The 14690-nt window shown below is 43.6% G+C and overlaps 1 protein-coding gene across 18 annotated transcripts in view; it reads right to left on the reverse strand.

Annotated features, from left to right (window-relative positions):
• TRIM2 (tripartite motif containing 2) overlaps positions 1-14690 on the reverse strand; it is a 171152-nt gene that overhangs the window by 60866 nt on the left and 95596 nt on the right. For 2 of the 18 annotated variants that reach the window (XM_060299684.1, XM_060299669.1), the window contains exon 1: positions 4670-4934. The exons of 15 other annotated variants lie outside the window; for them this stretch is intronic. Coding sequence is in view for 1 of the 3 variants with exons in the window: in XM_060299669.1 (XP_060155652.1) it covers positions 4670-4672 (3 nt within the window). In the remaining 2 variants the exon portion in view is untranslated. Of the gene's footprint in view, positions 1-4515; positions 4534-4669; positions 4935-14690 lie in introns of those variants that run through there. One more of the 18 variants, XM_060299682.1, reaches the window with a different exon arrangement.

Consider the following 14690-nt stretch of genomic DNA (forward strand, 5'->3'; position numbering starts at 1 on the left):
GAAGACACATATGCATGGAAATAAAAAAGTCTAAGGAGGTTGACATGTAAGTTCTTTATTAGTGGAGATTTGCCAACTAAACACAGCTTGTGTGGGTAAAAACAATGCAACCATCACAAAACAAAATCCTTGGGCATAGAAAAACCCTGTCCCAGCATTTTTTTTCCTCACGTCATCTCTTGGTATTTTGCCCGGCTCGCTTTCTCAAATCTACAACTTGGTGGAAATTACAACCAAATGGAAAAGAAGAATTTGATAGGAGGAGATGAAATGACAGAAAAATGCCCACGTCCACATTCCAAAGTTGAAACCGTATTTCCCATTCCAAATTACACCACTGAGATCAGAAAACTTTCCAAACCCTTTATTTCTGACACTAAAGTGAGGAAGAGGAGGAAAAGAGGATGGAAGAGAAAAGACAGACTGAAGCATCTTCTGGAGAAGGAGAGGGAGTTTGTGAAAGCTTGTCTGGCCGGGCTAGAAAACATGTTTGGGAAACAGGTCAAGAATCCTTAGGAAAATCAAATTTTAACATGTGATTTGTGGGCAAGAAGGAGCATATTTGATTATAAATCATCTTAAAGGCACTAGATTCCATTTCTATTGTTTAATTTTATGGCATTCCTGGATTATGGCTTCTCTTTGTTGCCACTTAGCTGAATTTATTTATGAATATATTTACCTTTTTTATTGTGGTTGGGTCAACGACAGTGGTGCGGCCATGCTAAAATCAGTTTCCCAAGAAGTTAAAAATCTTCTTTTACATTTATAGAAAGTAGATCTTCAACCACTAGGATTATCTATAACTCCCAGTATGCTACCTTTTCCCTGCCAGAGCAGGTGGTACCTCGAGCTCAAGGCACAGATTAAAACACAATTTTAAAAACAAAGTATTTTGAATTTTTCAACTTTATGAGCATACTATTATTCACCTTCAATGGGATCGGCAGCGTTACTGAGGACTCAACCAGAGGAAAGAAAAGAGGACGATCTTCAGTGAAATTAAAACAGGGTGACCTATTTGCAGTTAAGTCAAGCCTCTATCCCAAATGGGCCATTTTGTAAATTAGAAAAGCCAGATGCAATATCTTTCTTGACAGTAGGTGTGTGAGTGTGTGGGGGGGTGAAGAGGGGGACCTGAGGAGGCCGTCCACTTTAACTTCTGTCTCCAGGGAAGGATGTGCCCAAGCTCTCCAAGGGCTCTCCTTCTCTCCAGGGTCAGATGTATGACAGCTTCCCTAGATTGCTGGGATTTACCATATGCAAGTTGATTTTTACGCCATGCCCCAACTTGTCTTTATAATATTTATGCCTGTTTCCCCTACCTCTTTCCTTAGTAGAGATAACTGTTTGTAATTACCTTCTTCATAAAAGTCCTCACCTTTTGTAGTCAGTTCTTAAGATTTGCTTTGGGTTTTCAGGACTTTCCTGGTGGGGCAGTTGTTAAGAATCCACCTGCCAATGCAGGGGACATGGGTTCGAGCCCTGGTCTGCGAAGATTCCCACATGCCACGGAGCAACTAAGCCCGTGAGCCACAACTACTGAGCCTGCGCTCTAGAGCCCGTGAGCCACAACTACTGAGCCCACGTGCCACAACTACTGAAGCCCGTGCACCTAGAGCCCGTGCTCCACAACAAGAGAAGCCACCGCAATGAGAAGCCCGCGCACCACAACGAAGAGTGGCCCCCGCTCTCTGCAACTAGAGAAAGCCACGAGCAGCAATGAAGACCCAGCGTAGCCAAAGATAAAAATAAAATTAAAAAAAAAAGAAAGATCTACTTTGGGTTTTCTAAGTTCCAGAAGGCTGGCCCTGTGTGATGAAGTGTTAAGTGGTCAGGCTAATTGACCTTCACTTTACAGTGCCCTGGGGCAGTCAGGGTGAGTGGTGTCTCCTCTCCCCACATTCATCACCTTGCCAAGTCTCTTCCCTTGCTTTCCTTGGGGACTACACAAAGAGGCTGAATATTCCGGGAAAGGCAGAGGGCAGCCAGGGCCCTAAGCTCTGGGTGTTGGGTGAGGTTAGTAAGAAGGGGGAAGAGAAATGCATTTCACATCAGAACTTCAAAAGACACAGTCCTACAAAAACAGCAACCCCCTCTTTTTGCCCTGGTGGATGGAAGCATATTATTTAAATCTGTTGTTTATTAAAATAAATATTTACTTAAACTATTAAGTTTTCAAGAATAATAATAAAAAGCACTTAACAGAGGAATGGAAGCTACTGAGAATAAGAAGGCAGAAGAGGGCAAATTAGGAAAAGGTTGACAGACTAACATGCAAAAGGCAGGAATGAATGGCTCCTCCAATGATGCTATTTGAATAATTATATTGGGCTTCTTTTTCTTCAGTATTTGGTCTAATCTAAATCTTCAAATTCTAGAAGGAAACCTGATCAGTTAAATTCAAACAATATGCATAATAATAATATTCAAAGAACCCTAAGAGCCAAGCTCATTATAGAGCATATTCTATAAAATCTACACTAAAATTCTTACATAAGTAATGAAGGGGCACAGATGGCATCAGAGATTTTTTTTTAAAAAAAGCAATTACAGGTGTGTGCAAATGAGAATTTTGCCACAATTAGAAGTAATTCAGTCACTTTTTTTTAAAAGAAAAAAACCTGACAGTAAATAATTTGGTAGCAGTTTTTTTTAAAGTTTGAAAGTACTTCTCTTCTATACATATCGATAATACACACAAATGTTTGGTTAAAATCTTAGTTTTATCTGAGAGATAATGAAAAAAGGCACATGGGAGTCAAAAATTAAGCTCAGTTAAATTTTTTAAAATTGCCACATATTTAGGATAATTTTTCTACTTAAGGATAGATAAAAGAAAGTCATGAGTTTGGAGAAATTAACGTCTAATGGTATCCAAGTGAAGGACATTTTTATTTCTGAGTAAGACAAAGAATGAGTATTTTTTACTTCATTTCACAAGCAACAAAATCCACTCAGCTTTCGTTATCATATAAATAAAACAATTAAGTCATCTCAGGATTATAATATTAACTATGGTGAAAATATGTATAGATTTTATTCTCCATTTTAAAAATGTGTGGGTTATATATATGCTACATTCCTATTTCTTGAAACAGCACATTCTATCAGAGAACATTTTTACTTCAGCCGTGTTTTAACCTTTCCGACGCCGATCCCTTGTGTCTTTCTAGGAGAAAATTGGAAAGAAATACTTAGAGGTTTAGGAAAGGCCACTGTTCTCATCTCTGCAACAGAAAGCTGCTTTCTTGAACCACAGCACACAGGAAACTTCTCATTGTGTGCTCGCTCGGGTGGGGCGTGCATTATTTAACACTACAGTGGCTTGGGAAAGATGCTGCTGAAACATCTGCCCGAAAATACTGAAAGACACCAGAAAATAGGTTCACAGTAGGCAGGAGTGAATCCTAATACCTAAGAGATCAATTCAAGCAACTGGGCAAACAAATGGCTCTCCTTACGTATTCTAATTAAAATAAAAGCAAGAACAAAAAACCTCTAACAATTTATTCACGAGGAGTAAAACTACTGTAAAACGATCTAAGCCAAAGAACCGAACTAATAATTTTTAAAATGCCTCATTCTGAATTGAGATCTGTTCCTTAAAGCTGTGACACTGAAACCATCGTTTAAGACAGAATATCATTTTACCTTGATGTTCAGAAATCTACTGATTAACATTCAATTTTTAGTTTAAAATAAATAGCCTTCCTACTTGCTCTCCTATCCCGCCCCCCGCCCCCACCAAATAAGGAATAACGACAGGGTGGGGCATCATTGTTTCTGCAAAGATGATACAAAATGAGACCCACTGTTTCAGGAAGCAAACCTAAGGTCCAACCCAAGTTTTTTTTTTTCTTTTTTATCTCCCTTCTGTGTAATGCTACCATTGAACTCCACCCAGATTTGAGCCTATTTCAAAGGCAGGGAAAAAAATGTCAGAAAAGACCCCAAATGATCTCCTGCATATTTTCTGATTATCAATGGCATTCAGGATTCAGAGGGTCGAGGCATGCATTATGAATGAATGGGTTTCCAATGGTAACTGGGAACTGTGGCACTCAACCCCAGGGTTCTCTAACAGAGGACACAGTGGGGGAAGGGTCGAATCACAGCCTCCTCCACCCTGGGGTACCAAGGAAGGAATCCTGCAAATTAAACACTTCATCCCCATCTTTGTACCCAGCAGAGAGATGCACGGGGAAAACAAATCTTATATTTAAAATAGGCCGACATACACATTAAAATAAAGACTAGTAAAAATAAAGATCTAGTCAGATCACATTAGAAAAGTGATAAGAAAAATCCTGCATGACTTTCTCCCTATTCTTGTTAATTTGATGCTTTTGTTTAAGCAGAGTGGGGGTCTCCCTCTATCTTATAGTTACAGAGCATACAGCATCACCATGAGAGAGAAGGGGTGGGGGTCTCGGGGAGCCAGAACGGAGACAGCAGAAGAAATTAGTTATTCACCTGGCGTAAGACTAAGCAATCCGAACATTTAGGACCTACCCATTTCTGCAGACAGACTAATTAACGAGGCAAAGAATTCAATCCTCCCCGGCCTGGCGCTGCAGCCCGCGACAATCCACAAGATCAATGCACATTTCTGCTAACATCTCAAGTTTGGAAACACCATGCAAAGAGACTGGTTAAAATTCCCTACCATGCAGTGCAGCCATCATCAGAAGCCCAGCATATCTTCTGCTCTATGGAGTGATGTGCCAGCTCATGAACAGAAGAGAGGAAGAGAAAAATGGAGGAAATAAGAGGAGGCTCAGGAAAGTCGGCAGGAATGTTTCTGGGTCATTAACAAGTAGGAGACCCCTTTCGGTATTCAAACCAATCAATCTTTATCTTACAGGACATCTTTTTCTCACTCAGCGTCTGTTGAAAAGACTGCAGCAGACCAAGCAAGGGATTATGGGATAGGGATGCAGCAGCTAGCTGCAATGAGATTCGTGGGTGGCTTGCTTTCCCCTCTGAGTCAGCAGTCAGCTGTTTCCACGTTCTGGTGCTGGGCCGCTGGGGTCCATCACCAGCATGTGGCTGCACGGTTACCAGGGGGAGGGCTGCCCGTGCACATCTCCCGCGCCACGCAGCCGGGACAGGCGCTGGGTTACAAATCATAAAGAGGGTGTGCTGTTAAGTAAGCAAAAGGGGATGCAGTGGGATCCCAGATCCCAGAAAGAAAACTAGGCACACGGGACCTCAGTACGAAAATTTCAAATTTAGAGGAGTGTTTTGGGTGAGTGTGAGCACACACTCACTTTCTTTAGTAAGAAAAAAAAAAGGGGGGGCTATTTCCTTAGACTTTTAAAGGAGCTTGAAACACCAATGCAAATTTTAAAAACGCAAAACAGCCCAGTTCAACAAGCCTCTACTACTCTTGATATTTACCCAGAAAAGGGTCTATAAAATACAGTTCCTCAAAGTCAGATAATGCAAATGACATTTCTCTGCTTTTTGTGGTTCTAGTCATTTACAGAAAAATCATATAAATCAACATTTACTTGATTCAGGGGGTGAACAGAACCTTTTGTTTTTCTGATGATGCAAAAGTTTTCAGTTTAAAGGTTGAGAACCTTGTCAAACTTGACATATTGACATAACCCCTATAAGGTCATTCAACTGATTTTGAAAAGTTTTGAATAACATAAAACTGACCAGAAAGAATATTACAAATAAAACTTTAGAATTAAAAAATCTTACATATCAGAATGGAAGTCATAGTCATTCCCTTTTCTACAGCAATGGAGGTAGGGAAACCTATTGCATTCTATTCCTTGGTTAGTTACTAGCTTAAAAGTAGACACGAATCATTTTCTTTAAATAATTAAGACCGAATTTGCATATTTGATGACATTAATATTCATCACGTTCTTTCCATGTAGCCAGGCATTGCAGTGAGCCCTGTGAAGGGGCACTCAGCTCTGCAGAGGGGAGGGGGGTCACAGAGAATTCAGTCAACTTCACAAACTCGGGAAAATGCAGACGTGCCAATTCTGGCACGCTATTCCGGGTGGTACATAGTTCTCAAAAGCTCAGGTTAACACCCTGCGTTAGAAGTTTGTTCTGTTTTTAACAGCTTTATTAAATATAAGTCACACGCTGTACAATTCATCCACTTAAAGTGTACAATTTCCAACATTAAAAAGTCACAAATAATAAATGCTGGAGACGGAGCAGAGAAAAAGGAACCCTCCTACACTGCTGGTGGGAATGTAAATTGGTGTAAGTCACTATGGAGAACAGTATGGAGGTTCCTTAAAAAACTAAAAATAGAGCTACCATATGATCCAGGAATCCCTCTCCTGAGCATATATCTGGAGAAAACTCTAATTCGAAAAGATACGTGCACCCCAATGTTCATTTCAGCACTATTCACAATAGCCAAGACATAGAAGCAACCTAAATGTCCATCGACAGAGGAATGGATAAAGAAGATGTGGTACATATATATATAATGGAATATTACTCAGCCATAAAAAAGAATGAAATAATGCCATTTGCAGCAACATGGATGGACCTAGAGATTATCATATTAAGTGAAGTGAGAAAGACAAATATCATATGATACCACTTATATGTGGAATCTAAAAAAAAATGATACAAATGAACTTATTTACAAAACAGAAAGAGACTCACAAACATAGAAAACAAACTTATGGTTATCAAAGGGAAAAGGCAGGGGGAGGGATAAATTAGGAGTTTGAGATTAGTAGATACAAACTTCCATATATAAAATAGGTAAACAACAAGGTCCTACTGTATAGTACAGGAAATATATTCATTATCTTGTAATAAATACAATGGAAAAAAACTGAAAAAGAATATAATTGAATCACTTTGCTGTACACCAGAAACTAACACAACATTGTTAATCAACTATACTTCAATTAAAAAAAAAAAAGCTGTACCCTTTAGCTATCACTCCCTACCTTCCCATACCCCACAGTCCTAAACAACCACTATCTATCTCTATAGATTTCCCTATTCTGGCCTGTAACATGAATGGGATCATAGAATATGTGGTCCTAGGCATCTGGCCTATTCCACTTAGTGTGACATTTTCAAGGTGCATCCACATTGTAGCATGTGTCAGTTCTTCATTCCTTTATTTGATTGAGAAATATTCCATTGTATAGATATAGCACATTTTGTTTATCCATCTGTCAGTTGATGGACATTTGGGTTGTTTCCACTTTTTGGCTATTATTAATAATGCTGCTATTGTGTTTGTGTGGACATGTGTTCTGTTCTAGAAAGTCACAATTTAATTAGAACCAACTTTGGAAACTACAGACAGGCAAACCCCACTGCACGTTACAATGTCCTCTTCCTAAGACAGGCCATCACAATGGTCCCTGACTTGCCAAGACAGGAGTCCCCTCTTCTTCTCATGTGTGTTTTCTGATGAAATTTACTGACCACGATGAATCCAGTAGCCAAATTCTTCAAAAGTGGATCCTCCCCTGTGACGTTCCTCTCCCCTGACCTCTCTTCTTCTCTTCTTCCACTCAACCCAAACTCTGGGGCATACAACTGGACTGAGTCTCTGTTCTCACAAGATGGTAGAGAAGTGGGAGAAATCCTTGGTCTTGTTGCTGGGCTTGTAGTCAGAGAAGGTTCACTTACACTCTCAGTCATTCATTCCAATGAACACTTACTGAACGTCCAGCATGTGCCAGGCACTGAGTAGGCACTGAGGATACAGAGAATAGACTGGTTTCTCAGCCCTCAGGAAGGTCATAGTCTAGTGTGGGAGATGGATTAGTAATCAGGCAATTGCAACTGCGAGTGGTAGATGCCTTGACTGATGGCCATGGCTGTTGGTATAGAAGGGCTCAGTTGCTTCCTGAGTTGTAGTCTGCTTGTATTGGGACCTTATGCAGCCAGAGTGTGAGGCCATAAGAGCAGAGAAGAGCCCAAGACCCTTGGGATTGAGTCTGCTACACACCTTACTGACTTCTTGGAGCCGTCTTGCCCCTCCCCAGGGTTTCCCTTCAGTTGAATGGACATTAGAGAGCTAACCGTCATCAGCCAGTTTGACTGAGATGTACACTCGGGAAGTGTACAGACACTGCGTGTGCATAAGAACAGGACAGGTGCTAACTGAAGTGGGTTTGGCAGGATCCTGAGAGATATAGAGCTCTGAAATTTATTGACCATGTATTATGTGCCAGGTTCAATTCAAAGCCCTTTAATATACCATCTATCTATCCCTAATCAAGGACGTTTCCCCTAGAAAGTAAACTCCTTAGGATGGCATATAAGGCCACTTATGATCTGGCCTCTGCTTTCCTCATTTTTTTCTTCCCCAATCATCCTCTGGTTCCTAAGTCATGCCACCATTCATTTTTTAGCAGTGGTTCTCAACCAGGGAAGGGCACCAGTCTCCCTGATGGAGTGGTGAGGTATGCATTTGTAAATGGGAAGGAGCATTTTTGACTGTCATATTGATTGTGTGTTTGGGGGTGGGAGGGTGGGGAGGTACTGTGACATTTCGTGCCTGAGGGCAGGGATGCCTGCCATCCTCCAATGCATGGGAGGGTCTCATACAAGTACCTTTGTCCCCTCAAATTGCTGATTGCACCCCCTTTGAGAAACACTATTCTCTAGGTTCACACACCACTTGTTCTGAGAGGAATGCTCGTCCTCTCCTGACTCCTTCACCTAGTTACCTCCTTCAAATCCTCCAGAACTCAGCAAAGACACCCGCACTCTAGGGAGGATTCTCTGCGACTCCTCCAATCCCAGACCCTCCCACCCCCGTCTGGACTGGGTATCAACCCCATGTGCTCCATAGCATTCTTTGCTGAAAATTACTGACAGCTCCATCTTTTACCTCTAACTCCCCAGCCCCTATGCAGTGCCTGTCACATAATAGGTGCCCAATAAGTAGATGCAGAATGATGGACGTCCTTCTATTGATACAAATGGATGAGTGACATAACATGATGTAAAGGTAAACGCTCATCTCAGAATTAGAAAATAGTTGGATCAGAGACCATTAGGGAAAGGCAAATCTTCATATCTGATTGCTGGTTTAGAATTTAGAAAGCACCTTCATAATATAAAGCAAAGCAAACGCAGAGACCGAGTGTAACAGGGAAGAACAAATCTGACTCCACATTAGCTCTTTTTTCTTTTACTTTAACCTCTGTATTCTATTGATTTTGCTACAAGTTAAGAATGTTGCCTATAGCCTGAAGTATGCCGGATAGTGTATTCTCAAGGCTCTGACCTCTAAAGGTATAACACTTTTCATATAGAGACAAAAAGTTGCAGAACAGAGCATAATATCTTGTTGGAGGTTTATAGGAACATGGTGACTGGATCTACGTGGACAGCTGAAAGAACAAAGGATTCTGGCATCAAGAGGTTTGCTGCAACCAAGCACACCCCGTCCCCTTTTAGTATAAAAGAAGACTGAATTCTAACTCGGGGAAGATGGTTCTTTGGCACACTAGTCCACCATCTTCTTGGTCTGCTGTCTTTCCAAAGTCACTATTCCTTGCCTCAACAACTCGTCTCTATTTACTGGCCTGTCATGCGGCCAGCAGAACAAGCTTGGACTTGGTAACAAGAGCAGACTTATTATTGTTTTAGTGGAAACTGAAGTTCAGAAAGTTTACAGGACCAGCCCAGAGTGGAGTAGCCATCAAGCAGTAGAGGTGAATTAGAGTTCAGACTTTGTGACTGGCATAGTTCCGCTTTCAGTGTGCACAATGCCCCTGAAGGATGGGCAAAAGCTGAGACAGTTATCAGGCAATTCCGCAGTGGAACAAAGCCAGCTGATTAGAGAGGTGATGTGTTTCAGTGAGAGAGAAATACAGTCAACTAGGGGGAGGCAGCCTGAAATCAGGAGCCTATAAAGTCTGCCCAATGCAATTATCATTTAGTTTTTTTCTTTTTTTTTTAATCTTTGCTTGCAAAAGCTTTTATGAAAATTGTTGCCAAATGGTCTTCTGAAAGAAGATGGTAAGGAAAACTTATTTCCTGCCTTCAGTTCAGGCTTGAGTGAGTGGAGAAGAGATATTGTTAGGATGGATTTCACAGGTCAGCACCCCACGTGGGACCCCTCAGAACCAGGCTCTTCCAGCCAGTCCAGACTCTTTGCAACCAGTTTGAGAGAGTGGTTTGGCTTGGACCCCAAGAGGCTCCTTCCTCTCTATTGGTAGAGGCTGCAGAGACCCTCCCCCAACATTGGGGGTTAGGGGCCATTCTTTAGTGGCCATGGGGAGGTCCTAGACCAAACAGGACTGTTTGAAAATAATGGTGATGAAGCAGAATGGATCTTCCCTTTAAAAATGTCCTTAAGAAGAGACATGGTCCAAGTTGGCCTTAACCTAGAGTGATCCTGCGGATAGAAATAGAGTCAGCTCACCCAGTTACAGCCCAGGAACTCACACGAGAACTGGTCTTGGGATTACCATGCAATTTGGGGGAGGGGGTGGGGATTACCATTTAATGTTATATATTTCACAAATAATTATGTACCAGGTGGTATACTAGGCACCGATGACACAAAAATAAATAAGACATGAGCAGAACCTCTCAAAATCACTCCTGGGGACAGAGTTTTCTGCGTCCAAGCCACAGGCAAGTTGACTGGGCCTCAGGTGTCAGGACAGGCCTTCCCAGACAGGCAGAGTGTTTGCAGTAATGGTGACCCAGATCAAGCACCCTGATTCCCTGTCCAGTATCTTAGCATCCCCTCCAGATGCCTGTGCATTTCTAGGGGGTGCTGCTTAATACTGATGACATAATCCAGGCAGGGTCTGCCCAGCACAGAAGAGAGGGAGACCCATCATTTTCCTTGATCTAGGCCGTATCTTTTTATTATGACCTCTGAGTTCATTTTACCTTTCTTGGCACTTGTGTCATGTTGAATCATATTGAACAGATAATTAAAATTCATGCCTAGGGGCTTCCCTGGTGGCGCAGTGGTTGAGAATCTGCCTGCCAATGCAGGGGACACAGGTTCGAGCCCTGGTCTGGGAGGATCCCACATGCTGCGGAGCAACTAGGCCCGTGAGCCACAACTACTGAGCCTGCGTGTCTGGAGCCTGCGCTTCGCAACGGGAGAGACCGCGACAGTGAGAGGCCCGCGCACCGCAATGAAGGGTGGCTCCCGCTCTCCGCAACTGGAGAAAGCCCTCACACAGAAACGAAGACCCAACACAGCCAAAAGTAAATATAAAAAATTAATTAATTTAAAAAAAAAGGAACTCCAAATTGGTCTGGTATAATTTGTTCATATGGAACATAGGATGCTTTCTTTTCTACGTGCTTGTAAACCATCCCATTAACACTCCCCTATAAAATTACACTTGATAGAGTTCCTTAGCTTACAATTTGTGGGTTTGATCTTTGTAAATAAAAAGTATATTTGCCCACCTCCAGTCTTTAAGAAACTCACCTTTTCCCTAAGATCTCATAAAACTCAGGATCTGTGATTGGGCAATCGTGGCTATGTATTATTTAAAAAAACCTAGAATGTCATTTACTGAAGACAGGGGATTTAACATTTATTTAGGGCAACTGAATTTTCTATTTTTACCTACTGTATTTGTTTCCTAGGCCTGCTGTAACAAAATACCACAGACTGGCATGACTTATAACAGCAGAAATTTATTTTCTCACACTTCTGGAGGCTAGAAGTATAAAAATCAAGGTATCAGCAGGGTTAAGTTCCCTCCAAAGACTCTAGGTGAGGACCCTTCCTGTCTCTTTCAGTATCTGATGGCCTCAGGCACTCCTTGGCTTGCAGGCACATCACTCCAATCTACTTTTGCTGTTACATGGCTATCTTCTCCCTGTACATATCTATATCTTCACATGGAGCTCCCGTCCCTGTATCTCTGTTTTTTCTTCTTATAAGGACGCCTATCATATTGGATTACGGCCCACCCTTATAGAGTGCAACCTCATCTTGATTATATCTGCAAAGACCCTATTTCCAAAAAAGGTCACATTCATAGGTACTGGGGTTTGGGACTTTAACATATCTTTTTGAGGGACGTAATTCAACCCATAACGCCTACTGTGGGTAAAAGGCTAACATGAGGCCTGGGCTGACACAGGCCCACCTGAAAATGACCTGGCTTTCCCACAGCACTGTTCTCTCAAAAATAGAGTTGAGATAAATGGAGAATGTTATATCTGCCTTGTTTCTGGTGTGCATTAGTGGAGCTGTGAGGTGGCTGCAAAACTAGGATGGCACAAAAGGTTAGTGGGATAAAGGGACTATGACTTGTGTGTGTCAAGGTGAGTGCTACACACCCTGGCTCTCATCCCTGGTACATACCCCAAGTGGGTGAGGAGCAAAGAAGCTTCTGGGCCTCCCGATGAGATGAAGGTGCTGTATCTCCTGCTTTGCCTCCTTTGCCAGTGCTTACTAACCATATTATTAAATTAAAGCCTCTTTGTGTCTTGTGAGTCTAATTGGCAGCTTGAACCCACAGCTGTGCTGCTGGCCTCTCCTGGTCCGAGTTCCTTCTTATTAGCCCCCCGAAGCCCCTTCTCAGCTTCAAGATGTCCTATGCACAGAAGACTCAAGCAAAACACAAGCCTCTACCATTCGGCATACATCAGACACCCCAGCAGCATGCTTCCTCTCCGTTATTCTTTGTTTTGGTCTGACTATGACAAAAATAACAAGTAAAAGCAAGCAAACTAAGTGCTCTTTTGTTTTGCCTTCTTTTGGCCTGGCTTTTTTTTTTTTTTTTTTTTTTTGCGGTACGCGGGCCTACGCGCAGGCTCAGCGGCCATGGCTCACGGGCCCAGCCGCTCCGCGGCATGCGGGATCTTCCCGGACCAGGGCACGAACCCGGTCCCCTGCATCGGCAGGCGGACTCTCAACCACTGCGCCACCAGGGAAGCCCTGCCCTGGCTAATTTTAAGCTGACTGCCGTGAGTATTCCTGGAAGATAACCTCCCAGTCCTAACTCTGGATCCCTAGTTATACCGATGCCCACACTGATGAGCACAACAGGACACAACAGTGTTGTCAACATCTCTTCAGTGTTGTTTTTCTCTTCATCAGTTTCGTGATTACACTTTTCATTTGGACAATTAAATTCAAGTCAGTGCCAAGTTCCTGCTTGCCTCAGCGGTTTACCTTGTTTAACTAATCACTGCAGGGGCTCTGACTACCAGGTTGAGATTTAGAGTCACGGATCCTAGGTAGCAAATTTCCCTTGGTGACTGCCCTGCCAAGGCTGCAGAGGCCGCGCCCAGACCTGAGCTGGGCGGGGCCGGCAGAGCCCAGACCTGAGCTGGGCGGAGCCGGCAGAGCCCCGACCCGCAGGCGCCTGGAGCCGGGAGCCGGGGGTGGCTGATGTGGGTGCGCCGCTGATGATGCCTTACTAGACGCTGACTTCCTCTTCCCCATGTTCCTTCCTCTCTGTCCCATAAAAGGGATTATTTTTTAACCAACATGTAGTTCAGACAGAACCTTACAAAAGTTCATGTCTGTTGACCAAGTAATTCCGCTTCTAGAACACTATTCTAAAGGAATAATCACAGATACGGGCCACTCTCCCACAGCCCGGGCTTCCCAGGCCAGGCGGAGCCCGGAGAACATTCACCGGTCCCCACACCACCTCGTGGTGGTTTCTATGGCAACAGGCTCCTCCCCAAGAGGCCTTCTGCATAGAGGCGTCCGCGCCTCAGCTTATATTTTAAATCTCCTTCCGCCCCCCCCCCCCACACGGAGGTTTCCTTTCCTAACCTTATTTCTCACCGGGAGAAAGGACGACTCTATAAAATAACTGATTCAAGTGGTGGCCATGGCAGCAGCGCCGGTGGGGGTGGGGGGAGGAGTCAGCCTTTTACTGCGGCGACAGAGTTCCAGGGATCGCCCAGGCCCGCCCCCTCCCGAAATGTGGTTGCGCCAACTGCGGCCCTTTGCCATCCCCAGGACTGCGGCTCTCCTGCCTTTCTCCCGGCTGGGTTCCGCATCTGAGCTAACGTGACCAAGGTGCCACGCAGTCAGGGGGAACTTTCGCCCGTTAACAGGCCTGAGTTTCCTGAGGGCTTCTAGAGCTCTGTGCTCTAACGCGAAGGGTGGTACTACCGGAGGAGGCTGGGCACCTGGGCAGGGGGAATAATCTGAGGATGGTGGAACTTGGCATCACCCGCAGGAGGCTGCCTCCCCCATACCTTTAATCAGGAGAGAGTATTTTCCTAAGCAGCGAATGCGGCACACGCCACACTGGTCACCTATATTAGAATCATGCTGCGAATGTCAGCATGAAGCTGTAATTAAGGCACAGGCTCTGGAGACACATCTGTATTGGCTCTGCGATCAGGCTGCTCCTTGCCTCTGTAAGCTCATTTGTGAACTATCACCTCACAAGGCTGTCGTGATGATTAAATGGTATAGCGTGTAAGTGTCTTAGCACCTTGCTCAATGCACAGCGAGTCTCAGGTAACTATGACCAGGACAGTGGTGGAGAGTATGGGCCTAGGGCCAGGGTGGGTTTGAGTCCTGGCTCTAACAAATATGACTTTGAGCAAGTAATTTAACCTCTCTGTGCCTCAATTTCCTCCTCCATATAATGGGGATAATAACCTAGTTCATTGGGTTATTGTGAGAATTAAATGGTTTAGTCTATGAAGAGAACCTATCCCAGTGCCTGACACGCAGCAGTCAGTTCATGTATTAGTAGAGCAGTGGT

Source organism: Globicephala melas, chromosome 5 (genome assembly GCF_963455315.2).
Source record: "Globicephala melas chromosome 5, mGloMel1.2, whole genome shotgun sequence".
NCBI lineage: Eukaryota > Metazoa > Chordata > Mammalia > Artiodactyla > Delphinidae > Globicephala > Globicephala melas.